This window comes from Platalea leucorodia, assembly GCF_965183815.1.
Source record: "Platalea leucorodia genome assembly, chromosome: 1".
NCBI classification, from domain to species: domain Eukaryota; kingdom Metazoa; phylum Chordata; class Aves; order Pelecaniformes; family Threskiornithidae; genus Platalea; species Platalea leucorodia.
The window spans coordinates 95,202,457-95,229,946 of NC_138823.1; the positions used below are offsets into that span (position 1 = coordinate 95,202,457).

A 27,490-nucleotide genomic window follows, 5' to 3' on the forward strand; every position below is an offset into this window, starting at 1 on the left:
TTGGAGCGGAACATTACTCCACAGACAGGTTGCATATAGTAAAATCAAAGTTGTACAAGTAGGATGGAATGCACATATGCGAATTGTATGTTAGTATATAAAAAGGGGGAGTGCACTGGGATAATGTGTTTTAATTTTCTTGGGGTGTTGGGACTTCATAGTGGCAGCCTTGCTTGCTTGCTTTCTAATGTTTTGTGAGTAATAGTACATTAGGCCTTGGCCTGTGTGTGTGGCTTACAGTGATTAGCTTTAGGATGGAGAGCCCTGAAATACAGCTAGGAAAAGGTGTACAAAAGAAACAGTAGGGAGGAGTGGGAGAACCTAATCCTTGCAGTCCTGATACTTTTAGAAGTGAGGTAACAAGTTTTGTTTACTTCAGGCAAAATAGGAAAGTAGCTCTTTGTCCAAATCCACGGGTCACTGAAGTTAATAGAAAATTATCATGGCCCTATTTTTGAAGACACAGTGTTAGATTTTTAATAGGGGACTCTCCAGAACGGTTCCCCAAATCGTGTAGGAGGGGATATTCCTTTACTGAGACTTAAAAAAACTTTTCTGTAACACTGTGTCAGCACCTTTCCTCCTAACGTGCCAGAGAATTTGTCACAGAGGCTTGGGTTAGTCATTCTCAGTGTTTTCCACAAATGCTTGTGTCTGACAATCTGGAAATGGTTGCTTCTGAGTTAATGACTTTTGGGACAGCGATAGGGGAAAAGAGCTGTGTGAAGAGAAGAGATGCATAGATACACTCATACCCATCAGTTCCCTCCTGACTAAAGAGCTACTGAGGTTGGGTTTTCTTTTTTGCTTGTTTTCATGGTTTTACTAATGATACTTAAAATAGCCAGCAAAGAGGTTCAGCAGAACATGTCCTTTTGGCATAAATATTATACTTTTCCATTGGTCATGCAGAGGTGGTTTTTGTATTCTCTCGTCACCAGAAGTGTAGGTAAGAGGTGGTGGATCTATCTAGCTGGTGAAGATTTGCATCATTCTACAGAAAAACAAGGTTTAATTTTCAATGCCAAACCATCTTCCTTTTAATATACAGGCATTGGTGCAGAAGTTGCGCCTGGGCTTCTTAATGAGGTGGTGAAAATACTCTTTATGTCATGCAGTAGCCATCCTTGCGGACAATTCAGGCAAACGCCTTTGCTTCCTGCGAGAGTGCCATTTCATCCTTGGCTGAAAGAGTGGTGGCTTTGCTCAGTGTCTCAAGGGCATACTTAAATCAGGCTGAGCTCTCTGGTCGGCTTCATTGTTTGTACTCATGGTTTGACCACAGTTACTCCTGAATCTCACCTGGGTGGAGAATAACCGGGTTCATAATGTGTTCTTTTTGAGTCACGTACACTCCTGCATTGTCACCTCTTTCTTGCTATGATCTCATCAGATCTTGCAAGCTTCAGAAGGGTTGGGCCTGGCCAGTGTGCCTGGATGGGATGCTTCCAGGAGAAACACAGGATGCTAAGGGAAATGGTGCTGGTGATTCAGTAAATGCTGCTCTTCCTTCTGAGTCAGCCACAGAGCCGAACATACAGCCCCTAGAAAAGGGCACCAAGCTAGTGCTGTGCCATCAAGATGGGGTGGAAAACCTGAAGTCCCGACGACTTGTGCTTATTAAAGATCTTTTGGGAAGATTAGTGGCATTTGCCCACGTATTCTGGTGGTGTTCCAGTAATTACTTTCTGCTCACCTAAATTCCTCCTGGCAGTTTGAGCTGGTCGCAATAATTGCCTTCACTTCCTGTCCTAAACTGCTGCTGCTGAGTATCCGTGTGCTGTTAAAACAGCTGCTGTGCTTCTGTGGTAGTTGAAATGGCCCCTATTTATAAATTCAAAAGTTTCTGAAACTTCCCTGAGGGATCTATCAGGATGATAAACGTATATGTGCAAGTTGTTCTGTTAGCAGTGGCCTTTGTACTTAGGATGGATTATATTTTTTCCATCCCCAGCTTTCAAGTAGCAGCTTTAGAGTTCTTTTATATCAATATTCCTTCTGATTTTTTTGTTTCGCTTTGTTCTGTTCACAGGAAACAAAAGAAGAGAAGTCTTCCTATACCTGTCCTCTGTGTGAAAAGATTTGCACTACACAGCACCAGCTAACTATGCACATTCGTCAGGTACGCAGAGTACTGGCTCTTGATTTCTCACTTTTAAGAGTCTGGTTTGCCAGCGTGCATTTTGCAATGGTGAAAAACATTTCCATGTGCAAACCAGAAATGCTTCATTATAACTTTATTCAATTGTTTTGCTTTTATTTTAGCCTTCCCCTTGTATTTTCTTTTTAAAAAAAAAACAAACCCACAAACCCAACCCTGAGGTAGGTAATTGTCCTCCCTTCCTTCCCCAACACTCCCCCCCTGCAGTGGCTCAAACAAGGATGTATGTCCTGTTCTGCATACCTTAAAGTATCCCAAGGATCCAGAAAACCACTTCCATCATGAGGCATAAGTCCTCTTTTCTTATCCTGTTTGAGTATAGATCCCTTTACTGGTCATGCAAATTAAGAAGCAGGAAGACACAATTTTTAAATCCTCTCAGTGTAGAAGAGCCTCTCAGTCCTTCACAGGGTATAGCAATTTTGGGAGGCAGAATTAAAAATACACTTTTTTAATGGATGATGCACTTTTTTGGTCAGCTACAGGCCTCTTCTTGCTCCTCTTGAAATATATGCATACTTTATAAGGAGGTTTGGCCTTTTCAATGTCAGAAGGTTCTGCTTTGGATGCTAAGGTTGTGGTTCACCACTGTGAGTCCACTAGATTCTTATTACTTCAGTTTTCCCTCCTGTACTGTAACTGTTATTTATTTTTTTTCTTACTCTTCTGGTGGTTTGTTTTTTTTTTTGGTATGTGAAGAAATCTTCAAGTCTCTGAATGCAAGTAAGAAGGAGCGGTACATATAGGACAGTAGCTAGTGACCATATTTTGGCCCTGTAATGCATTCTTACAGCCATAGACGTCTGCATGTGCACTGAGAAGCAGTTTACTTCTGTTTTCTTACTACACAGTCAGTTTGAAATTAATATCTTTGAAGAGTATTTGTTTTTAAGTGTCTTTCTTCTGCCATGAAGTTTATAATTACATCCTTTTTCTGTTTTCCCCCTTAGCACTCACCCAACCCCAAACCACTGCACAGCTTTAAGTATCTCAGGGTACCCTTTGATGGGTTGTTGCTGGATCCCTTTCTATCCCCTTCTGCTGCACACCCAGCAGAAATGCTGCATGTGGCAGGCATTGCAGGCCGTATGAAACGGCTACTTGTGCTGTTGCATTAAGGAGTTAAAAATGAAGGGTGGGGGTGGAGTTGAGGGGGGAGGGCTGGGAAGAAGAGGTATATACAGGGCACACCTTAATATAAGGTATTGTGCCAAGTGGCTCTTTAAAGCTGCTTTTAAGATGTTCTCGCTAATATTTTACTGACACTTCAGAAGGGGCATTCAATGAAAAAAAATCGTTGCTTTCTCTAGCATAACACTGACACTGGAGGGACAGACCATTCCTGCAGCATCTGTGGAAAGTCCCTGAGCTCAGCGAGCTCCCTTGATCGCCACATGCTGGTGCACTCAGGTGAAAGGCCTTATAAATGTTCAGTATGTGGACAGTCCTTCACCACCAATGGAAACATGCACAGGTGAGTGCTGATCGTGACCCAGGAGTTTGGAAAGGATTACAGGATAGGGGGCTGTTTTGTTTCCTTGGAAGGACTTGCAAGCTGACTAAAGACACTTACTTGGGCAGCAAATGTCGACTGTGATCTGCAAGTATAGCGTGACACACATGCACACTACAATTACTAGGATGCTTAAGTTGTGGGAGGAAGTCGGAACTGAGAAAGGTCTTGTAGCTCTCTTCACATATTATCAAGAGTTGTTACGGATATCCGGAAGTATTGCTCTTTTGGTTTTATTAGTATTATTATTATTATTTTGACAAATGGGATGGATTTTTCTCAGAGGGCAAAAATCTATAGCCAAGCTGTATAGGAGCTTCTGATTTTGTAGCTTCAGATTCGTGGATGCAAGTGGTTGTATTGGAGCATCTGTGGTGGTGGTGTACGTTATGTAGTTAGGTATCCAAGTGCTGTCATGAAGATGCCTCTTTGGAATAACTGATCTTGTTTCTAAATACATAACATCAGTACTTGCTTGTACTGTAGACAACTTACTGCACTATAGATCCGGGAAATTCTCTGTAACCCAAGTTGCCAAACATATTTCATGTAGTTTCCTTCGTAGGGATGTAGCAATATGCACAGTTGTCAACTGGGGAAACAAAATGTTAAATCACATGGATGTTCCTTCCCCTCTCTCATTCCCCGATTCAGTATTCATTTATTTGCATGGGTGGAACACCTCAGAGCTGATTAAGACTTCATGAATTCCCACATAGCTTTAGTCCCCATATCAAAGAGTTTCCAACCTACAAAGAAACTGCAAGACAGGTGGGGGAAAGGAGTACAGCTTATAAGCAAAATGACAAGACTGATGGTTACAGACTGGTTCTGTGTGGGAGTGAAGAGATCTTGTTTCCTTGATTATTACCAGTCATTTTCCAAGCAGTGTGCTATAGGTGGAATGAAAGGGGTGATTTCGGTGACAATAGGAAAGATAACGTGATGCGGCACAAAGGAAGCAGTAGCTGCTTGCAGCTTTACCTTTTCTGTATCATATTGTCCAGGTTGAACTGTTACCTGAAAACAGAGGAGAAATGGGAGGGAATGCAGTTTTGTAATTCCATATTTATTTAACTAATACTTGATTGGAATTGGGGAGAGTTAGAGAGAGAGACGTAAAATGAGAAGGGAAAGACTCAAAGACGTTCAGAGGAGTTACTGGCCTTGGGCATTGAATAAATCACACGTCTGACTCATCTGACCAGAGGTGTTGCAAGCCACATGTTTGCCAGACCGGGTCATTACTCTGCCTGCCATGAGGAGGGCAGGGCAGCTGCTGAGTTGCAGCTGATGCCACTGGCAGCATCCAAGGGTGAATTCCAGTGCTGGGACCCTGGCGTGGTTGGATGCTTGTGTCCAGGTCCGCAGCCCGGGCTGCTTGCTGAAGGACTGCTTGCGGGGTTTGCTTGGCTTTTTGCTCACTAGGCATCTCCTCATCCTCTCCCAGAAGCAGGAAGGGGAGGCTTCCCCTCAGCTTTGACTCCAGGCCTATCGCATGTTGATGTGGTCACCTTTGCTTATGCGGGTTTCCCCCTATAGCAACTCTTACAGTGCTTTAGTAGCAAATTTGCCAGAATTGCCAGGCTCAGTCACTTGCTCAAAAGAAGTAAGTACAGATCAGAACCTTCCACTGAGAAGGTTGTTTGGTTTTAAATTTTTCTCTTAATGAGATGTTGATTGAAGTTACCAGGATGGAGTGCTGTATTTACTGACTGCACTAAGAAGGACCTAAGTTCATGCAAGGAAAATCTTCCTATTAGAAGTTTTTGCCATCTGATTGATAGGTTTCTGTCTGCTCTGTACGACTCCTTCTTGTGTAGGCCCGCACCGCAGCAGCTCAGTGGGACATTGCAGAAACCTGTTACTGAGCTTGGTGGCACTGCAACAAGTGACCCCAGACCCATGACAGGCAAGATCCTGAGCACACTGAAACAGGCCTGTTTTGCTAAAGGAGGGTTGTGGTCGGCAGGACTGTGCCACTGATTTTTGCCACAAATAACCTTTTCTTGTTGCTGTAACAGACTATAATAGTGATGCCTGTTGCTGAAGTGGAAAGCATGAATGTGCAAGTAGGCAGAAGAGGATAAATGCAAAGTGAAACAAAATTTGTTATCTGGTGCTATGACACTCACAAGGAAGATGTTCCTTTTGCCCACTGGGTACCTCCTTCCGAAACAGGTATTTCTAGTCTAAGATGGTGTGAAGTAAATTCTTTCATAGGCATCTCAAACTTAGCTGTAGCATCAGGTCCAGTGGCCTGCCAGTGCTGGAGCTGAATGCCTCTCACATCACATTTAAACTTCTTCTGCCTCAGGATCCTGGAGCAAAGACCTGCTTGCCAGGTCCTGCCTTGTGTACAACTCCCGCAGGCCTTGCTTGTGGTGGTGCCATGTCTTTTCTTGTGTGCCAGCTGGATGATAATACAAGTCCATCTTTCTCTGCCTTTATGCACAGTTCCTTTATTGTTTGCTATTTTTGTGCTACAGTATCTAAGTAGTGACAGATACATGCCCCAAACAGCGAAGAATTAGATTTCTAACATGCCCCTGGTAGCCAGCATGGTGGTATCCCTGGAGCATCACACAGAATGTGGGATCAGAGAGAGGAGTTGTAGGCTTAGCAGAAAGTTGTGAATGCGGTGCTAAAGAATCAACAGCTTGTGAAGGTCCTGCAGGAGCCTCCCCAAGTGTTACTGCATTTACATCAAATAAGCTTGGTGCACAAGAGAGGAGCGATGGAGAAGTTAGTCTGCCAGCATCTGAACAGGGGGAAAAAAATGTCTTAGGCACATACTACGTATGTCCTCTCTTCTTTCTCCCCCTCTGCCTTGTTCTGTCTCCTATTTAACTGTCTATACTGTTTTTTTAATCCAGGCTTTTAAAAGACCTTTTAGGGGGAAAAGTCCAACGAAATGGTTTTGTCAAGGGAAATATTGTGCCGTAGGAGTGCTTATTACTGTTCCGGCAGAGGATGAAATTTCTGATCCATTTTTCCACCTTGTAGCAGCCAAGTCATTAGACATTCAGCTGAGCAGAGTAGGGAAGGAGTTTTGGTTGCTTTTTTGGGTTAGAAAGTATCAGTGTTGTTACTCTCAAGTGCCTGTCTTCTCCATGGAAAGTAATTTTTCTTCTCCCTCGCTTTATTAAGTGAAGGGAGGAGAAGACCCTCCAGAGCTCTTATTTGCTGTCCTTTTGCATGTGGGCAAAACTTTTTTGCAATAGCCAGAGTTTTTGTGGAGTGAGAACACTCTTTTCTGCCCCTCTCTTCTCTGTGTAAGTCTAGCTGTGTTGGGGTGTTGCGTGTACTCTTTACCTGTTAAATTGATGCTGCCCTTCCTGACTCCCACAATACATGCAGCACTTAATTTGTAAGTGAGTCATAGCCTCTCACATAAAGTCCAGTTTCTTTTTGTTGTGCTCCTTGGCGCCTTGTCAACAAGTCAAGTTGAATGGGCACAGCAGACAGGGGTGGAGGGGGAAGGTTCTCTTGTTCAGCACCATTCAGAAAAAGAGGTTAAAACCTGCTTCCTTTTCTGACCAGGGTGACTCTTGGCCAGGATTTTCAACAGGGAACCATGAGCCTGGGGCATCTCAGAAAACTCTCTTACAGCTGCCAGGCTGCTCAGGAGTGCCCTGAGCCTTCTGTGGGGACAGTCGCTGTTGGAGAGAGCAGAGGTCTCTGGAGAGTGTTCAATGTCCAGCACGAAAAGCTGATTTTCTCATTCTTCCGAATGTGCCATCAAGCTAAATGCCTCCGTATTAGTGCTGCTCCTACTGTTTGGGGAGGGTTGTTGTGATCTGGTACGATAACTGGGAGATACGTCAGTGTCTGGTATCAGGAACAGGAATTGCTCTGGAGGAGGAGAGCTGGAGACGATGCTGAGTTTTTTACAGAGATTTCTTTTTGACCAGTACTGGAAAGAGCAAGTCTTCTTGGAAATAGCAAGCCTTCTAGCATCAGGGACTGATTTGGAGGTTCGGGGGGTTGTTTTCTTGGGGCTTTTTAGGAATTTGGAGGAAGGAGTTGGATCACAGTAATTCTGAGTTCAAAATTCCTGTAACTGGAGTGGCACTGCAATGATCAGTACGTAAGAAAATCTGCAATTTAGGATATGGTAATCCTCACACTTTTATGCTAGAGACACAGACACTATGGCTTTCTCTCAGTCACAGTAAATTAAAGTTGAATGTTCTCAGATCTCCAGCAGGAGCATAAACTGTATGGAAGGAGTGGGTGTGGGGGTGGGTGTGTGGGTGTGTATGAAGAGTTTTCTGTAGCTCTGAGAGAGCTGGAGATTTCCAGAGTAGCGTCTCCCATCAATAGATTGCAATTACTGAAGGCTTTCCAAAGGCTTTCCATCTGTACTGTCACGATAGCTCTCTAGGGAGTTTATCTACAAATAGTGCCAACTCTGAGGAGCTCTCTTGGGTCTAGACCCAAATAGAAGGTTGCAAGCCTCTGACTCCCTCTCCACCACTGTGTCTCCCCAGAATGCAGACAGAGGAGTTAGGCTGCTGCTGTGGGTTTTAGTGGTGGTGGTGGTTTGTAAGCTTTAGCAAGGGACCTCGAGGTAGAGAAAAGACTTTGCTTGACTTACTGTGTTGCATTCCAGTAGAACATGCATCAAGCTTCAGGGGGAAGGGCGATGCCTCCACTTGCTGCAAAAGGGTTTCCTTTGGGGGTAGGAGACTTTGCCTACGGCTCCTTTTCCATTTCTGTGACTGAGGATGGTCTGTGCCTATCACTTTAAAATCACATTTTTCTCCCTGCCAAAGACATGCTCTCCATGCAACTTGGAAATGTTAATAGGATATAAATGCCAGAAGGGAGGCGAGAAATGACCTTCCTGCCAGTTTCCAGTGGGTAGCTGTTAAAGGCTCTGTGGCAAGTCTGGAAAGGCTAAAGGGATAATATATGTATTTCAGCCACAGCTTCCCCAGTTTGGTAAATGAAGCTGCAGTGTCCATGGCTGATGTTCACCAGGCTGTCCATATAGGTGCGGTAATGCAAACTAACTCAGTGTTTCGTATGAAACCAAAATGTCACAGGTATCTACTTACTTTCTCTCCTTCTGCTCCTTACTCCATATCTAGCAAAATTCTTCATAATGGCTTTTTATTTACATCCTACTTAAGTACTTGTAGGCTGTTTATGCACCATCTCAGGAAAAGGTCTCAAAGTTTGGGGATTTTTTTTTTTTTTGGCACATGTGAAACACCACATGCAACAACCACATGCAGAAGTCTTTGAAACTCAAATTGGAAGATCTGGATCGCAGAAGCTATGCTTTGAAGCATGCTTACAAAGAGTCCTATCAAAGAAGGTATTTCTTCTTTTAATTAAGAAGGCACTTTCATTCTCCATCTTACTTTCAGTGCTAGATAATTTTCCCAAACTTCTCTTTTTAATGCGCTGTGGAGAGACAAACAGTTGTTTTTGTTACCAGGGTATGGTACTATTCTGATGTTCAAATTAAGTCTTTTTTAAACAACACTTCATGCGTGCGTATATGTTACTGAATGAGTTTTTTGAGAAAGATAGAGAAAGCATGTGCTGGAGGGTAACCTGTGAATTTTGATGTTTTAGCCAGCCATCATCACTGGCAAATGAAGAGCATACGCTTGATGAAGATTGCAACGTACTGGTTGGAAGATGAGCGTTGGATCCTGATAAAGGCACAGGGGTTGAGATGCATACGCTTTAATGATTTCCCCACTCTCTTGAACATGGATCTGTGTTTCTTGGGCAGGCTTGCATACAGGCTGCCTGTGACTTTGCAAATACCCAAAAGGCAGAGTGTCCTCAAGATCTGGCTGAATCCATCCTCTCCCTGCATTCCACCTGTGAATTGCTCCTGTGTTATTTATGGCGTTGGCCTGCTTCCAGTAGGTTGTGTGTGCTTTGCAGGGTGCAGTGCAATAACAATGCCCAGCCTCTAAGTACAAATAGGATCTCTGCAGTCTAGCACGTGCAGTCTGGCATTTGCTTAAGATGGGAGTCTTTATAGGCAGAGCATAGCCAAATGTGATGATGAGCGCTTTTTTTTTCCAGAAGAGGAGAAGAACTGCCTTATTATAATAGGGTTTGGTTTCTGGTGGTTTGCAAAGATGGCCAAGTGGAAATTTGGTGTTAAATGTTGGATAGCTTTGAAAAACTGAACATACAGGATCTCGAAGCTAAAAACAAGTAGCCAAGGAACTTGCCACACTGAAAATGACTGACACTTCACGTGTGTGAGATGGCCTTCTCTTACTGTCTTGCACAATAGAAATGTCTCTCTGGTCATCTCCTAAGGAGCTTTTATTTCAATTGGTAGGCAGTGCTCTTACATATGAAGAAGCAGGGTGTATTACAGGCTTTCAAATCCATTCCTTATACCTGGGGGATGATTTAACCACTGTCAGCATGCTAGTGAAAGATAAGCTTCAGCAAATGCAGGTGCCCTAATTCTTGAGCAGGGATAACGAACACAAAGGACTAATTTCTGCTTCTAGTAATTGATAACTGTAGTTGTAGGAGACAAGTGAGATGTGATACCTGTTTTGGTTTTCTTTGCAATTAAAAAAATGTTTCTTACATTTTCGCTAATATATTTTGTAAATAAGGATGGGGAAACAGGTGGAGAGAAGTTTTTTTTTGGTCGTTTTCCTGTTGACAGATATATCCAGAGTAAATGTTTGGTATTCTGCTGGGATCCCCATGTTTTGAAGAAGATCAAAAACGAAAAAAAGAAAAGGTCAGGCTTTTTCAACAACAGTATAGCAGTAAGAGTCTGTTTCTCTGTGTCTTTGATGAGAATTAGAAGACTACAGTATTTTTAGTAGTCCCAAGCAGAAACTTTTGTCTGTCTCACTGTTGCTGAGCAGATCGGTCATCTTTTGTAAAGACTTTATATAAACTTTTGTTTAATTCACTTGACGCATGAATAAAAAAAAACCCTCCATGGACATCTTGAGCGGTAAGAGACTCCGAAGGAGCTCTTGTGCCACAGTACCTCTGTGAGCTGTAAGAGCCGAAGGGAGATGCCATGATTTCAGAAGTGTTCCAAGGCTGGTAGCCTTGGACAGTATCCCCCTTCAGTTATCATTAAAGAACAGCAAAGGAAGTTAGCACAAAAACATGAACGCTGAGATCTGATTAGAATCAAGCGAAGCAAGGAAGTGGAGAGTTAAGATTTATACGCTGACCTTAATTAGCTCCATTGTTCTTGAGAACTGAAGCGTACACAATGAGGAACGTTATACTTGCATCTCCAGAGCTCTCCAGTACCTAAACATAAGAAAGACTTCCGTGTGCTTTTCAGTCCTAGATTTTCTGTGTGTTGCATTTAAGTAACAGCTAAGTCTGATCTTGTGCTTTGTAACGTTGTGGATTTTTATGTTTTGGTTTTCTGCAGGCAAAAAAAGGAGACACGCTGCTCTCAATATGTTTAGGTTTCTGGTGCAACTTGTGTGGAGGGGAAGGTGGTCTGACATAGCAAAGTAATACCACCCTCCTCACGGGCAATAACATAAATCTCCATATAACAGAGCGTATTGAGCGTAGCTTAGTGCTGCTTTGTTACCCGTGTCACAGTTCAAATGAGCACAAGCCACTTGACAGATTAGACTCCAGTTGCCGAGCACATGGCAGCGCCAGACCTTGATCTTTCCGCATAAGTACCCCTTTCAGGAACATCACCTCCTCTGAAGGTTTAGTATTCTCAGGGATGTTACCTCCCCTTCTCACCTTGAAGAGCTACAAAATAAATACAAGCCTTAACTTAGCAAGCACTAGAAAATCCAGGCGATCTTTGCCGGGAGTTGAGGTGCTTTTAGTCCTTTGCCATAAGCCTGACATGAAGGTGATTCTTGCAGAGATGTTAGCTCTCAAGGTTAACAAGTAACGTGTTGTTTTGTTGGCATTTCAGTTGGTGATTTGTCTTCTAGCTTGTACTTCGGTTGGGTGATTCTGTGTAGAAAATGCTGGTGGTGAGAGAGTTTGCTGGGAGAGTTTGTATGTTAAGGTAATCTTTGCTCAGCCTGTTGTGCGTGCACGTCAGAAATACTTGCATCGCTTCTCTAATGAATGTGTGTTCACTGTGTTCCTCCTGTTGTCTGAAAAGACTCCTGAGCCAAGTACCGACGAGAATGAGGAAAAAGTCTATCTCAAACTGCATTTGTGGTTGCTGTCGTTCCACCTTTAATGTATGTCTTCCAGCTTTACCTTTTCTCCCCCCAGTATCTAACCTGCTCAACCTGTTCTAGTTCAGCGTGCTGGAACCAGCAAACTGCAGAATGTACCCCCTCTCAGGGTCAGCAGGTTTTTTCCTCTTTCTTTTCTCCCCTCTTTTAAAAATAGGTGATTCGTTAACAGTAGATTGTCAGCATTTGGGGAAACTTCTCTAGCTGTAAAAAAAGAATGGTGAGGGGAATCTTGGCATTTGGGCTTAATCAGGGCCTTTCACTTGGGTTTTTGAGCCATGATGCTCACCTGCATGATGCACACAGCTTAGGCAAAGACACGGTCTAGAAAGTAGTAGTGCCATTATACAACTGGTAAATAGCACACAATATGCAGATACTGCTTTCTGTTTCTTGAGGGCATCTATAGATATGCTGAGTTCTTCAGGAAGCTCTCTGAGCTGAAGCTTTCTAAACACTCTCTGCAATTTTTTGGTAAATCCTCAGTAATCGTCCCTTGGTAAATCCTCTCCCATCCTTCATGTGGAAAGATGTCTTAAAACAGAGGAGGTGTACAGCTTCTGTGTGGCTCATTTTTGACATCGAGCCACCTCAGTGTGTCTTCTTTCTTAACAGTTTCAAACTGAGGGTAAAGAGAGTAAGGCGATCCATATTGCTCATGGACTGCACCGAAATCAATTTCACTTGAAGGGGGGAAGTTCCCAAACTCCTGTAAAGTAGCACAAGTCACACGGGGACTTCTCTTTCCAGCTACTAAGCTTGACTAAACAGACATGTAACAAGACATAAAACCTTTTCCTAGTGCTTCTCTGCTCGGTGGGGGAATGCTGTGAGATCACCGCTGGTGAGGAAGGAGGACCACATGTTCAGGAACAGGAGAGGAAATGGGCTGAGCACGTGAAACCTCTTTTGCTAGGATGCCGTCCTCAGCGCTGGGAAAAGTTTGCACAACTTGTGTGTGTGCAGTGATAACCCCTTACTTCCTCGCCCCTCAAGTTACTTGGTGACTGCTGATATCAGGGTGATGCGGAGACCCTGCTTTAACGAAGATGTGCTTCTCTTATCTACTGCAGCTTCCTTGCTTTTGCATGCGTGCATGCGTGCCGGGGGGAGGTATTCGGCTCCATCTGCCCAGCGTCCCCGGCATTGCTGTGGCCGTCTATTTTTTCCTCCTTGAGCTGTGTGACGCAGCAAGTTGTTCAGTGCTGTGTGCCATCAGGATTGCTCAACAGTGGAGTGTAAGAGGGAAGCAACTGCATGAGGGCTCTGCCTGGTTTTGGGAAGTAGCTGGGGCTTATGTTTGCTTGGTTGGTAAGGGGGTGCAGTTTTGGGGGGGAGACAGGACATACCTGGAACTTCTTTGACTGTATTTGCTCTTAAGGATAAAACTTTTCCCCCTTCTGATATCCTTTCTCTAATTTTCTCTCTCTCCCCCCACCCCCTTTTTTCCTGATGCTAAAATTCAAAACTGCTTTAATTGTCTAATAACCCTTGTTTTCTTTAAACATGAAGTTTCCTGAAAATTCAGCGATGAAGTCACTGACTAAGGTTATATACCGTGATAACTAAAGGACGTGCCTGAAACCCACAAATGTCCAAAAAGATGAAAGAAAACAGCAGTTCAGAATGTCCCAGGCCAGATTTTTGGTACACTTTAAAAAATCTTACTCCTGCTTGATTTTATTGTTGTTAATAAACATTTGCCTCCAAGCTTAAGGAAGCGCAGGGGCCTCAGAAGGATCTTGTTTAATACTGTCCCTTATGAAAGAGTTTCTTATGGCTTGGAAGTCTTCTTGCAGTATTTGGCATTGTTAATTTAGGTCTGCTCTGAATTTAATGCAGACTGTGGGCAGGCAGTTTGGTGAAGTGATACTGGGAAGCTCACACTGCATTTCCCTCCCCTTTTGCCCCCCCTTATGCAAGGGTTGATGCGAACTGCAAATGAATGCCTTCTTTTGCTGTCCTTTGGGAAGCTTTGCTTTGGAGGCATGGTTTGAATCACTTCCCTGTCACAGCATCATCAGGCAAATATTTGTCTCCCTTTTTTCCTTTGAGGTGTTCTGACAACGCTGCTGGTAGGGAACAGGAGTAACTTTGAGCCAAGCTGGGAATGCAGTTGTATCAATCTTGGCCTGTTTGAACTTGCTGATTCTAAGTAGCAAGTAGTTGCTTAAGTGTGAATACAGCATAATTATTCAGAAATGGTACCCCCCCTCTTTGGATTTGTAGATCAGTATCTTTCCTCTCACTCATGCTTGCAACTTGCCTTTATTCACAGCAAAGCAAACTTTTACTCGAGGATAAAAATACAAAATGCTTTGTGTGCATGTGTGTGTATCATATATCCTTAGGTGTCACGTATTGGCAGCTGCATGGCACTGGTTAACTTTGCAGACTGTCCTGGTAGCACTGAAAAGGGATTTCTAATCTGTCATTTGAACGTAATCACAGGTGGCTTTTGCAGCCTTAGTGCACCCAGCTAGTCTTGGTGGATCTAAATAATAATGCTCATGTCATCCTAATGATGCTGTCTGCCGCGACGCTGTAAGGCTATTTTTGCTTTGCTGGGAGAACCTCATTGCGCAGGGAGATAGACAGCGCAGCAGCCCGCGCTGAACTTGGGGGGATGCTTACGGCACGTCTGTGCGGCACCTTGGGCTGCAGCAGTTCCCGGGGGGACACCGAGGGGGCTGCTACACCCACATGCCGCCACATGCTGCTATGCAGGGAGGCTCATCGGGGCCGTGTTAGCCCTGATAGACAGAGCCGATAAGCGCTGGGGCCTCCGTGAGGATAATGAGCCATGCTGCCGCGCCGGCAAGATTGCAGGGCCTGGGTGCCGAGGGGAGCACTAGCTGGGGGATCTCCTGCTGTGCCTGGTTGTAGACATGCGGCTAAAATGAGTCAGTGCTTCCCAATCTGATCCTTCCTGGGACCCGTTCGCCCCACCCTGCTCTTTCACTGTATGCGTTGTGATGGCTTTCTTACTAGCATAGCCATGGAGATTTCTTGCTGTTCAGCTTCATTTTGTTTATCCCATGCTAGTGTTCAACACTGGTTACCACTAGAATATTTGGTGGTACTTGAAATTTGTTTTGAGATTGCTCCGCAGTTGTAAGAGGGCGTTTCCCAAATGGTTGGGGTTTTGGTATTTGAATGTCTCTTGACTTGCTGTGAAGTGTGCATGTGTGTCTGAGGGCTTTTTGGGTCATTTTTGGGGTTTTTTTGAGGATACAAATAGCAAACAAGCCAAGAAGAGAAGACAAACAGAAACTCGTCCAAGTACAGATCGTGTCTGATTTGCAAAATTACCTGCATCTTTCTGGTTCCTGTGATTACGACTGGCAAGGGCTGAGTGGATTTCTCTCTTAAGTGGATGATGTTGGTAATTAGCACTGGAAATACATTGTCAATACAGATTCTCTACATGTTTTAACAAACAAACAACTGACTAAACTCTTTAACCCAAGGGTATAATGTTACTGCACTTTTGACTTAAGTTCCAGTCATATTCACGAGACTCTTAAGGAGGGGGTTAGCAGCAGCATATTAAGAGATTGCTCCTAAAAATACTGCTGCTTCACTTTCTGTTTGTTTGGGATTTACTCCCCATGCACGTCAAATGGCAGAAGCTTTGAAGAGGAATTCCCTGTGTTTTCATACTTTTCTGGACAATTTGGGCTGACATAACATTTGTTAAGCAGAATGAAACAAAAACAGTGACAAAGATGTGACGTAGAAATCACTCAGAAGAGTGTAATTTTGAAGACTGTCGTCTCTTGCTCTCTGAGCCATTTTTCATTCTGTGGGGCCTGAAGAACGTCATGGTCCAAATTTCAACCTGTCTTGAATGCATCCTGCACTCTTGTTGGTTCTGATACAGTGGCACAAAGTTGAAGCTTACACAAAGCAGACTTTTTTTTTTAAACAGAGAAGTTTGGTCATGTTCTGAATGATAGACATCCTTTTTCTTTACTGTAAATTATTGAAAACATTGGAATTTTTTGATTTTTTTTGGAGATTATTTACTGTTATTCGAAGGTAGCAATGTAAGTGAAAGATCTCAGGTAAGAAAACAATGGAAGAGGTAAAGCAATTGTATCAGCTAAATTGTACTTAGGGCATCTGACCAGCTCAGTCCTTCCCAGACTAGCTTGGTGAACTTGGGAACTCTTTACATTGGAGAAGAAAAAAAAGTACATTTTTAAATAAGGTGAAGGATGGAAAGCACTGATTTTTATTCTTAGTCTCTGAATGGTTGGATGCGTGGCTCCCTTCTCTTCAGATAAGCATCAGATGTGTGAGGATCATCCCCTTGATTTTGATATCAAACAGCTCAGAAATCACGAGGGAGATGAGGAACAGCCATGTGCAATACAGTAGAGTATAGGGTACATCTAGTGGTAAAGTGGAGAAACTTAGAATAATATGTGGGATATGAAGCCAGAATCTGAACTTGATACTGTCAGATGATCTCTCTGGACTGATAATGCCCGGATTCATTGGCCTCCCCACTGCATTTCCACAGGCATGGAGACATGAGGGAGGAGGAGAGTGTTTATACATGCACTGGATCCTGTGCTCAAGAAGTAATCTTGATTTAGATGCTGGGACTTTCCCAACCAGGCCTCAGTGAAATTGCTTGCTGCTCCCCCTCTGGACATGCTGCTCCTTCTAATCAGACCTACCTGGCATAAACCTCTCTTGACTGAAAGCCAGCAATGCTTGTGCTGCCATAGTTATAAGGGAGAGGCTTAACCCTGGACCCTGCTCAGAGGCTGCAGATAACACCCTTTTGTTCCACACCTTCCTTTTGCCCGGGTCTCCGAGCCAGCCAGGCCCTTTCTCTTAGGGATGTGGAGCACATCAGCAGCTGTGCAAACCCGGTGTGTGGAAACTACGATGTAGTTTTTCTCCCCAGAGTTAGAGGTGAGGGATTCCCACGCATGCTGAGGGATGCTTCCTTTCCAAGAGCCAAAGTGGCGCTGATCGGGTTATCTGCATGCAAAGCAGGAGCTCCTGGTTTTGTTCCTAATTCAGCAGGACCCGGAGCTGGGAGCAGCTGCGTCTTGCAGTTGCCTCTTTCAGGATGCTTTGACTCTTCGTTCTAGCCTTGAGCCAGCCAGTCAAAACCTGCCCACGTTCTGGTTTTGGCATTGAAGCTGTAGGCTGCCCTGTTTCGAGACCTCCAGAAAGCTTATATGATCAACATGCAAATCCCCTCGGCATTAAGAAAATACAGCAGCCCTTTTTGGAGATGCGGTAAAGACTGGGATGTGACCAGCAGGAGCTGCATGTCATTTCAGTAGGACACATGCGCCTTTTTTTTTTTTTTTTTCCCCCCTCCTCCTATGAGTCACCTCCCTTAGGCACTGATCCAGCACCATCCACGGGGAGAAAAAGGAGTAAGGCACTTGAGTTCTGCATTTGTTTATTATTACAAAAGTCTCTTCTTCAATGGAAAGTAGCAAAGTATTCACTTGCTACTGTTCTGGTGGAATAGTCACCCTTCCGAAATCATGCTGTGCATTACAGTGTGGGGCTGAAAACTTTTTCTGCCCATTTATTTTAAAAAAGAAAAAAAAAAAAGGAAAGAAGCTGGGGGAATTCTTGTGCAGTATCATCTTAGTCATCCTGTTCACGTGACCGTTCCCGGGGAGAGGAAAGTTGTGGCAGAAGAGGGGAAGCGGAAGGTGATTCTCACGGGGAGGATGGAATGAAAGGCAGTCAAGCACTTGAAAAATGTGAATTTGTCAGGAGGGCTGAGTGGCACACAGTCGTAGCACAGTTGGATCCTCTTGGCTCACCTGTGAAATTCCTTGTGCGAGGGGGAGGGAAGAGATTACGAGGAGAGCTTTTTCATGTACAGCTGTGCTGCGAAAAGCATAGTGTGTAGCAAGTTACCTGCATTTTTTGCATAGCAGTTCTTAAACGTTAAGAGTTAAATTCAGAGGTGGATCAGACCTTGTTTGGAAAGGACTTAATTTCCTCTTTCCATTTTGGGATTATTCTTTGCAAATTCTTCCAGCTCTCTGTCTGGTCTCATTTTAAATAGAGTTCCACCACTTCTCTGAGAGGTTAATCAAGGCTAGCTAGCACTTAGTGCAAGGGAGTCCTACCTAATATTAAGCTCAAATTCTTATCTCCTTCCTTTCATCCTGTGTATCGTGGTTGCATTTTAGTGTTCCGCCCTCAGTACTGTCCAAGTGTATGCGTACTTGCATGCGTGCTGGGGAGACTAATAACCATCATATGAAGGGCAGGTTTCAGGGCTCTGTACCTTCCTGAGCTTGTCTGCTGTTCTTGGGTGGCTCTGTAGGATGGCTCAGAGCCACAATTCCTTGATTTAAATGAGAAAAAAAGCCAAGTTTCATCCGCTGTGGCTCTGGCTCTCTTCTGAGCTGCAGTAGTGGTCACTTCAGAGCTGCTGGCACATGTTACTGTAACTTGCATCTGTGGCTGAATATGAGCATTTCTGTGCGTGTCCTTATTTTGCCCTTCTTTTTTTTGCACTACATTCTCACTTAAAGTGTTGAGTGTTTATCTTCATTTTTCGGAACCAATGAATGTTATATCATTTTCCTTTATCATTGTAAGATGCTGAAAGCCAGGCTGACTTATGAGCCTGGCTTTCGTATTCAAAGTATGCCAGTGTTGTCAGGCCAAAATATGTTGTTATAGTCACAATGGGAAAATAACTTCTAAGCACAGCTTTGTTCCTGTTCTCCTTGTATCTTGGCAGGCTAAACAGTGAGGTTGAGCATTTTCAGCATTACATGTAAGATCTAATCAAGGCAAACTCCTCTAAAGGAGGGTAAGGCAACACAAATATTCTCCCCCCTCACCTTAATTCTAGTTAGGAAACTTTTTAAATAAAAGAAGCCTTGGTGAAGGGAGTGTTTAACTTTAAAAGAAAGGTTGTGGATGTGGATGTGACTTGGCATCTGCTGCAGTTCAATCCAAGTTGGGTGATAAATGTTTTCTCGAGGCAGAATGACATCCACGTTGCAAACTAAAAGAGAGAGATGAAGATTGTGTCTATCCTTTGTACTGCTCGGCTTTATCTTCCCGCTTATCTTGGGCTGTAGCTCTAGTAATCTTTTTCCCCTCCACCCTTGTCTTGATGTAGTGAAACTTGCTTAACCTGCCAAAGGAACAAACCTGCTGGCTGTGGTGTGGACAAGTTGCGACTCTCCTTGAGAACTCTGGAACCTGCTGCTTTGGTTTCGGATTTTTCTTTTTTCCTTAATGATCACATGCAGAGAGCTATCACAGCGGCTGTGATATTTGACCTACACAGTAAAAGTCAAAGGTGCAGTCAGGGTGTCTTCCTGTTTATAGCTCAATAGCTCAGGCTGCTTCCTTTCAAATATGCAAAACTAAAACTCGAAGGGATTACCACATTCCTTGCTGTGGGTACGGATTCTGCTCTCGCTTTTAGAGCATGGCAAAAGCGTGCAAGTTGCAGGAAGGAGAACTGCAAGCTGGGGGCAGCCGATTACTTTGATACCAGACGTAGCAAAGCCCTGTCACTGTGGTGCTGCACCCACGTTAGCAAGCCCTGCCTTAACTAGCATACGTTATATTGCCAACACGGCTGGACTACTTTTGGGACTTGCAGGAGCCAGTGTGTTTGCATGCATTAGGTCATGCCAGGCAGAGGTGCCAGGTTGGACTGGCACTAACCGGGAGGTCTCAACAGCTTCTCCTGTTGGTAGGCTGTGGATGTGCCTTCGCACCCCTCTCAAGTAGGAGCAGCTCCATCAAAACAGGCAGAGTTCAACAGGTGGATGAACAGCAGAAGGAAAGAACTCAGCTCCGAGGAAGCTGTTTTGCATGGGCAGCTACTAAACAGGAGTTGTGCATACTTGTTACTGGCAGAAAGGAGACTTTAAAAGAAAATAGGAACAAAAAGTCCCACGCTTAATGCATAGCAGGTTTTTTTTGTTGTTTGTTTGCTTTCTGGGTGAATGTGATTTAGCTTGACTGCTTTTCCTCTCTAGCTCTCTGAAAAGTAACTGGCCAAGTAATATTAGCTGTGCATCAGCCAAGCTGCTAGAAGGTTAAGCATGCAGGCCATGTGTGTGTGTCTGGGGTGGGGGGACAGACAGGCACATGCAAAAGCCTCTGTCTCGCTTTCAAGAGCTCATCGAAACTGGAAAGCAGTCTTTACCAAAAAGAAAAAAAGGAAAAAAAAAAAAAAAAGACCAACAATCCACCTTCCAGGTTTTGCTTTGCCTGTGCAATTGAATACCACGTTTTGTTGTTCCCAGATGCTTTTCCAGTTTTATCTTCAACCATTGTGGACAGAAGCCCTTTGAACAAATAACTGGTTTCTTTTCCCTTATTCCTGCATAAATACAGGCAACTGCTCCTCACACTGTTGATTTATCACCCGTAGGAAGCTCTGGGATTGACTTAGCTAGCACGAGAAGTCAGATCAGTGCCATAAGGGGGGAAAAAAAAGCCCCAAAAAAGAATAAAGACAATGAGGCAGTACAATACCTGTAGATGACTTCCCTGCAGATTTTGTGAGACCAGGTAGCACTGGATTCATGCAGATAAATCAATTAGCTTTGGTGCTATGGTGGCGAGACTACCAGAGGGCCGAGGCAGGGGCGTACACTGCACTGCGGAGGCTGTGTCAGTGCTCCAACTTCTCCCTGGGTCCTGCCAAACCTGGAGAGAGCCAAACCCCTGGAGCTTCAGCCTTCCTTCTGATCCCAGGCAGGCCATCGGCAGAGAAAGAGGTCAGGCAAATTCAGCAACGTTTCCATGATGATGCTCCCAACCTGCTGGGCACATCTGCACGCAGATGCTCTCTCCTCCTTGAACCTCCCACAGTGTGACTGACAGGTGTCACCAGTGTCTGTCACCCGTTTGTGTGACCAGTGAGGGTTCCTGAGGGGCTGGGGAAGCCACGTTTTTCCTCATGTGGACCTGGTCCTCTGAGCAGCCCCAGCCTTGCCGAGTGTTGAAAGCAGGCAGTAGCTGAACAGCCATTTTAATCTTGCATCAGTTCTGGTACGGGTGGTGCTTTTGGCTTGAGGCTGTTCCCGCATAACACCCTCAGAAGCCTGGCTGTAGTTTGAGACGGTAATTTAGATGCCTTTTTTTTTTTTTTTTTTTAAGGTTCAGAGATTGTGAAAGGAAATGTTAAAAAAAGTGCTGTGTGAGGAGACAGTCCTCCCAGCAGCTCCAGCAGAGTCTGCCCGTGGGTCAGTTTGGTCCAGCGTGTTATCTTGAAGCATCATGCCCTTGGCATCCAAAACTAAAACGGATTTTATGTCATAACACCCAAGCAGTTATGAGGACGTACAAGACTTGTCTAGGTTACAACATTCTCTCATGTTTGAACATGATAGCGTGCAGTCAAGTTAAATGGCATGGTCCTGAGCCGAGCTGGGGGTGTGACTTCTGAAGGATGTGCCCAAATGCCACTAACATTGTCTCCCTTGTGCTGCTTTGCAGTCAGTCATATAGACAAAGGGCAGCTCTCTCCTGCACTTCCATTTCTTCTTATTAGAAGCAAAAATTTCCATTGTATGTAGGAGCTGAAGTTTGATTTTTTTCAAAAGCACTATAAATTTGAAGTGAGGCTAAAGGCCCTACATTTTTTTAAAAAAAGAAAATTTACAACTTGAGCTTTTAGTACTCAGAAAAAGAAGCATTGGCGCAATACCCCGTAACTAGACGGTAGTGTCTTCCTCAAGTTGCAGATACAGAAAAACAAGAGGCAAGAGGGTCAGGTGTACAGATATTCCTGAGATTTGATTCCTGAGCTATTTTGTCCCTCTCTACTTTCCAGTGTCTTTGTGACAAGACATAGTTGTTTTCCTGGGGAAGCAGATTTGTGAAGATGCTTTGGCAATATGGAGTTTTGCAAGCCAAACCTGCTGCAGCTTAACAGTGTGATAAGATATCTCTTGACTTCAAAGTTGCAGTTGAAATTCGATATTGGGGTGCACCAGTGTGTTAAGGATGAGAAGGGAACAAATGGATTTTAGAAGTGTTGCTCTGACATCGGCATATACTGATCCATTTGGGGTACTGTCTGAAACTATAGAAGAAAAGCCAGCTGAAGATGGGGTGCTTTTTTTGCACTGAGAAGTGGATGCTAAGCTACAGGCTTTTACTTACTAGACTGCCACAAGACTGGGAGGCCGGGCCTGTAGATTACCGTGCAGTATTAGGCAGAAGCAGGGCCTGTTGGAGGATGGGCGCGATGCTCATGGGGCCCGGCGGTAGCAGGGAAGTGCTGTGCTGTGGGTCGGGGCACGGGGGAGAGCTGCCGGGCTCCCTGCCACGGCCCCGCACGGTCCCGGCTGCTGCAAAGGGCCCAGGCTGGATCATGCCCCAGCTGTCTTTCAGAAGTGCAGTCTGCTTTATGGGATCTCTGCTGGTATCCTTTAAAGGCAAACATTAGAGGTGGTGGTGGCATTAAAATTTACGTGGACTTTTCCACTGCAATTTGCGCGCTGACAGTGTCTTTTTTCCTCCTGCTCAGGCACATGAAGATCCACGAGAAGGATCCGAACAGCACAGCAAGCACAACTCCCCCGTCGCCGCTGAAGCGCAGGCGATTATCTTCCAAACGGAAGTTTAGTCATGATGCTGAGATGGACAGAGAGGAGAGGACACCTGCAAAAAAGGTTCTTTACGGGGCATGAAGCAAAAGACTTTCCTGGCTACCTCCTAAACTGTCAGCTGTTGCGTTCATGCAGTCAGCATAGAAGTATTAAAACGTGGTCTTGGTACAGGCCTGTATATATTTTAAGATGCCATGCTTTTCCTGTGTAGCCAACGCTGTTGTCCGAGATTGAAAATGAATTTCTAATTTCAGAGATTGAAAGAATTCAGGGTTTTTTAATTCTTTATTGTTTAAATTTTTGGGTTTGCTTATGATTTATATTAGATAATTGTTGCTGGATGACAAGAGGATGAACTACTCTTTTGCTACTGCAGCTTTTCCCCTAGTTTTTCTTTCTCCCATTTACTTCATAGTAGTCTTGCAGGATAGTGATTTGAACTTCTAAAAAACCAGCATTTACTTCAAAAGCAGCAACAGCTTAAGTTTGTTTTTGTCTTGATCTGGAGAAAAAAAAAATCTGTAGTGCATTTCCCTTTCACAGTAGCATAATTCTGCATTATTTGAGTTACAAGAGCAACCAGAAAATATTTATTTGAAGGCTAGACATTTCCATTAGGGTTTTGTTTATGAAATATTTTAGTGCATTTCAGTCATTTATACAAAATGTATGATGCCTGCCAAACTTAACTTGACCCTTTCCACTTGCTGTCTCTAAATGGCAAGCTGGTAATAGTTCCACTTAGCTCGGTATCCCTTGTTTCTGTGCATACTTTTCTCCCTGTAATCAGAAAAGGGCTACAGAAAACATGCAGAAGTTCATTGCTTTTCCCTGGACCACTTGCGTTAGGAGTTGGCAGTATCTCAGTGTCATAAATAATTGAGGCTGACAGCTCACCTGGTTTTCTGAAGGGGGAGGAATGCTAGTTCAGTGGTATATAAACATACGGGTTTATAAGTTCTTCACGTTGCAGTTTCTCATTAGAACTGATGTATCCGTGACTTAGCCGCATGCTGTATCTGCTACCGAGCCTCCTTTTCCGTTATGCACATGCGCACACACGCGTGGAGGCTCTGTCGCTCACCCTGTCTCTGTTGCTGAAATTAGTCATTTCTGGTTGCCTGCAGCAAAGTTACGGATGAATCCCACTGCTTCATTGTTAAAAGGAGGACTTCAAATGGATTGCATGTTTGGTTTGTTGCTTAAAATTTGGTCTAGTGAGGTTTTTTTCCCCTCTCTCTGAAGGTTGTCGAGGATGGGCCCTCTTGTGGAGGGGATAAGAAGGCTGAGGAGGAAGTTTATCATTGTCCAGTGTGTTTCAAGGAATTTTTTTGCAAGTATGGGCTGGAGTCCCACATGGAAACACATCCAGATAATTCGCTGAGGTAAGAAATACCCCCGAGGTTCTGGTCACCAGATGGCCTGAGGGAGCATGCTGGGGAGGGGCAGGAGCCATTCAGCCCCCTGCACTGTTAACTACCCCCTCTGTGATTCTGAACGGGTTTTTGAATGCTTCTGCTTCATCTTATGTCACTGTGGGCTTAATTTTATTATTTTTTGCAAATACAGGAAATCTTGCCAGTTAATAGCTGGGAAAGTTTTTAGGAGGAATTGAAGTATCCCTTCCTCCCCTCCATCACTGTTGTTACATAAAACTGTAAAATGCCAACATTGCAAAATTTTAACAAGTTAAACTAAAGATGCTTAAAACATGAAGCAAAACTTGCTAAAAGTATTCAGGTATCAACCTATGAGATTATTCTGCTTGGGGAGCAGGCAGCAGCTGAATATAAAGGTTTTGTTGTCTGTCATGAGAGTGAGTGAAGATAGATGAGTTTCTGGTTCCAGACTTTCAATAAAATGTGTTATGCTCTTCTGCCTGTTGAGGTTAGGGAATGATTTGGATTTTGGCTTAAATCAGCTTCTCTTAACAAGGACAAATTAGTTATTAATTGATTGGGAGGGTGCTTGGGTGTTGTGTGTCGGTTCAAGTAATTGCCCCTGGGACTCCTGATACGTTTTTATTTCCTGTTTTTTACCATAGAAAAATGTAGAGCCAGATACATGAAGACATAAAAGAGATATTCTAAGCCTAGTTTAAACATGTAGAAAAGCTGCTATTTTAGAAAAGGAGATTGTCCATTTGCAGAAGCTTGTCAGTGTTTTATGCTTATTTTGGGACATTGGACTCTAATGATATTTTCAGAAGGGTGCCGAATTCAGCATCTTGAAGTGTCAACACTCTCTCCTGAATAGTTTCTTAATAGAATGGCATGGAGCAGAGCCGTCCCATTCTATTAAATTGGATTAATTCTACTAAATTATCCATTTTTTAAAATTAGAAAACCGTGGTAAATACGTGTAAAACCATTTTTAAAGGCATTGCAAGTGCTGTAATTATCGGGGAAAGGAGTTGGAAAGCTCGCTCTTAAACTTGGTCCAGCAAATAGTAGTTAATTAAATGGAGTTTGCTGTTTCTGAAGTAAATGAAGTAAATTTTCATTACAGAGCAAAACCGGAACAGTTGTTCTCTGGTAAGAGCTCTGCAACCCCCACAAAGGGGAGCCTGAGATAATTTTGCCATATACTTTACGCTTTAGAACAAGTGGCTGTCATGTTAGGCTTATCTGAAGCTTCTATGAAGATATGACCTCTTTGCAAAGTTACATGCCACGGACCTGACTGGAGAGGTGGATTCTCTTGCTTTGAGAGATGGATAAAGGATAACAGAATAGATACCCTTCTAGCTTGGCAGCTTTGCAGTCTGCTGCAGCAAGGCAGAAAGACACACTGCCTGTGCAAACATGCTGTTCCTCCTCATGCAACTCTTTCTCTGGGATTAGGAGACTTGCTTTTGGATAATATTCTCCTGAAATGGATTTTGCTACCTTTGATTGTGTTGAGCAACAAAGACTAAAATGTGTCCCTAAATCGAAGCCATGATTGTCAAGCTCTGTGGGCATGAGTTAAGGCTGATGCTGGGATGCTGGTCTTTATGGGCTTGTCTAGCTGATGGTAAAGGGTTTTTCGTCAAATATTTGGTTTAGTAATTTAAGACATGTCGGTGGAGATAGGGCAGGACAAGGAAGCTGTGGTTCTCCCTGGTCAGCTAACATATTTAAATGCAACTTGCCCTGCCTATCTGGTTTAAAACACACCTTTTGTCCTAGTCTAGACAAGTCAAATGGCACTGTCTGCTTGGCCCAACCTAGCAGAAAATCCTCTGGTAAGCAGAGCAGCCTGGGCTGCTGTTAAGGTGACTTTCATCCCAAAGGAAATGGGTTAAACTCCTTGGCAGGCAGGGGCTGTAATCCCCTGGTTTCCAGGGTTCTGCAAGACTGTAGGTTTCAACAAGATACGCTGAATGTGGCGCGCCATTCTTAGTCCTGAGTTCATGTGACTGAAATGATTCCTCTTGATGAGGCTTGGGGGTGTTTTTTTAGTGAAAGAGATGAAGAAAAGAATATTTTTCTAGAGTATCAGAGCAGGAGGCATGTGCGTATGGGTGCGCTTGTGGTGGGAGAGCAAACTGCAAAATATTAGAAGGCATTCATCAAATCCTGGTGTTTCCCTATTATAGAAGACAGGGAGGAAGAACTCTCCTGAAACAAAGTTCAAACAAACAAAACAGCATAGCAGCTGTGTTATAAGCAAAGAGCAGGGAGCAGAACGCGCTCAGTCTCTTTTTATTGCCAATATTGTAAAAGTAGAGTCACTCTATTAGGACTCCTGTGAGGCAGGTATCAGATGTTGCGCATCCCCGAGCCAGGTGCTCTGGGTCTGGCAGCTGGTTTGCAGCTACTGCTTTAGGTAGCCCAGCACAGCCTATTTTGTCATGACCAAAAATAAGCGATGCTCAATCTGCCTAGCCGTGCCTTTCTTTGTAAACCAGCGGGCAAACATCCGACTCCTTTCCGCTCCCCCCGTAGTTAGTATAAAAATGATTGCGGGCATCGGCTCTGGAGCGATGCACCAGCGTGCGCTGCCTTGACAGCGGTACCAGCCTCCCTTCAGGGATGCATCCCCAGCAGCAGCGAAGTGCCGGGGTGTGCAGGAGCTTCTGCCTGGCTTCCTTGTGGTCCTTTAATCCTGCCATTGTAGTGCTGTTGTGTAAATACAGCCTCTCGCCCCCAGAGCGTCTGTCTGTCCCGGCCCCCCTCTGTTAAGTAGCAGAAAAGGTAAGACTGTCTGACGGCCCCCCGGATCAGTATGTGAGCAGCTAATTTACAGGGTGGGCCATTACCCTTCCAGATACTGTCAAATGAACAACTTTAAATCACAGGGTTAGCTGTTCAAAGTCAGATGAAAAGACACTCCGCATTGTCTTCCCCGGTACTGCTTTTTCATGTAAAGCCCTGAGCGGGGAGCAACTCATTGTTTACTTGCAGCAGAATAAACAATACTTAATCCACTGATTGTGTGAGAGGGGCTCCCGCTTGGGAGAGTATCTCTTGATTATGTAAAATCCTAAATCGTGCATCTTTGTCTCCTAATTACGGTAAGAACTGCCCTGCTCTTGGGAGCAATAATAGGGCCCTTTGTCTGTCTGACAATGGGCTGTGGCACTGCATCTCCTTCATGGCATTACCCCCCCCTCCCCGGTCAGTCTCTGTCCCTTTGAAGCCCTGGGACCTGCACCCTAATTAGTGACATGAGCTGGTCCCAGCAAGGTTGTCTGCAGTCCCCGTTAGCAGCGGAGGTGGCCCAGGGGTGCTTTCTGACCCCCTTCGCCTCTCTACCTGGATTACTTAAAGAAGACGTCTGTTTCCCTGCAGCTGGGGCCTCAGGACACCGTCTATTTTGGTGAGTTTGTATCGGAGTGTTGATATAATTAGCAGAGCGCTGAAACACTGTGCAGCCAATAGGGAAAACGAGAAACCTCGCGGAGCAGGGTAACTTCTCTGGAAACTTTTGTGGCAGAGGGTTGCTGTCAAACATGGTAATGTGCTTGTAAAGGTCGCCTGACAGACAGCTCTGAGCAACATCAGCAGCGCAAGCAAAGGAGACATGAGGATTTCCTGGGGAGAAACCTCTCGAGGCG

General features: G+C 44.3%; 1 protein-coding gene across 9 annotated transcripts in view; it reads left to right on the forward strand.

Moving 5' to 3' along the window:
* RREB1 (ras responsive element binding protein 1) overlaps positions 1-27,490 on the forward strand; it is a 134,838-nt gene that overhangs the window by 61,427 nt on the left and 45,921 nt on the right. For all 9 annotated transcript variants that reach the window (XR_014229844.1, XR_014229845.1, XM_082327583.1 and 6 more), the window contains 4 exons: positions 2,033-2,122; positions 3,472-3,635; positions 22,368-22,512; positions 23,695-23,834. Coding sequence is in view for 7 of the 9 variants with exons in the window: in XM_082327583.1 (XP_082183709.1) it covers positions 2,033-2,122; positions 3,472-3,635; positions 22,368-22,512; positions 23,695-23,834 (539 nt within the window). In the remaining 2 variants the exon portion in view is untranslated. The remainder of the gene's footprint in view (positions 1-2,032; positions 2,123-3,471; positions 3,636-22,367; positions 22,513-23,694; positions 23,835-27,490) is intronic.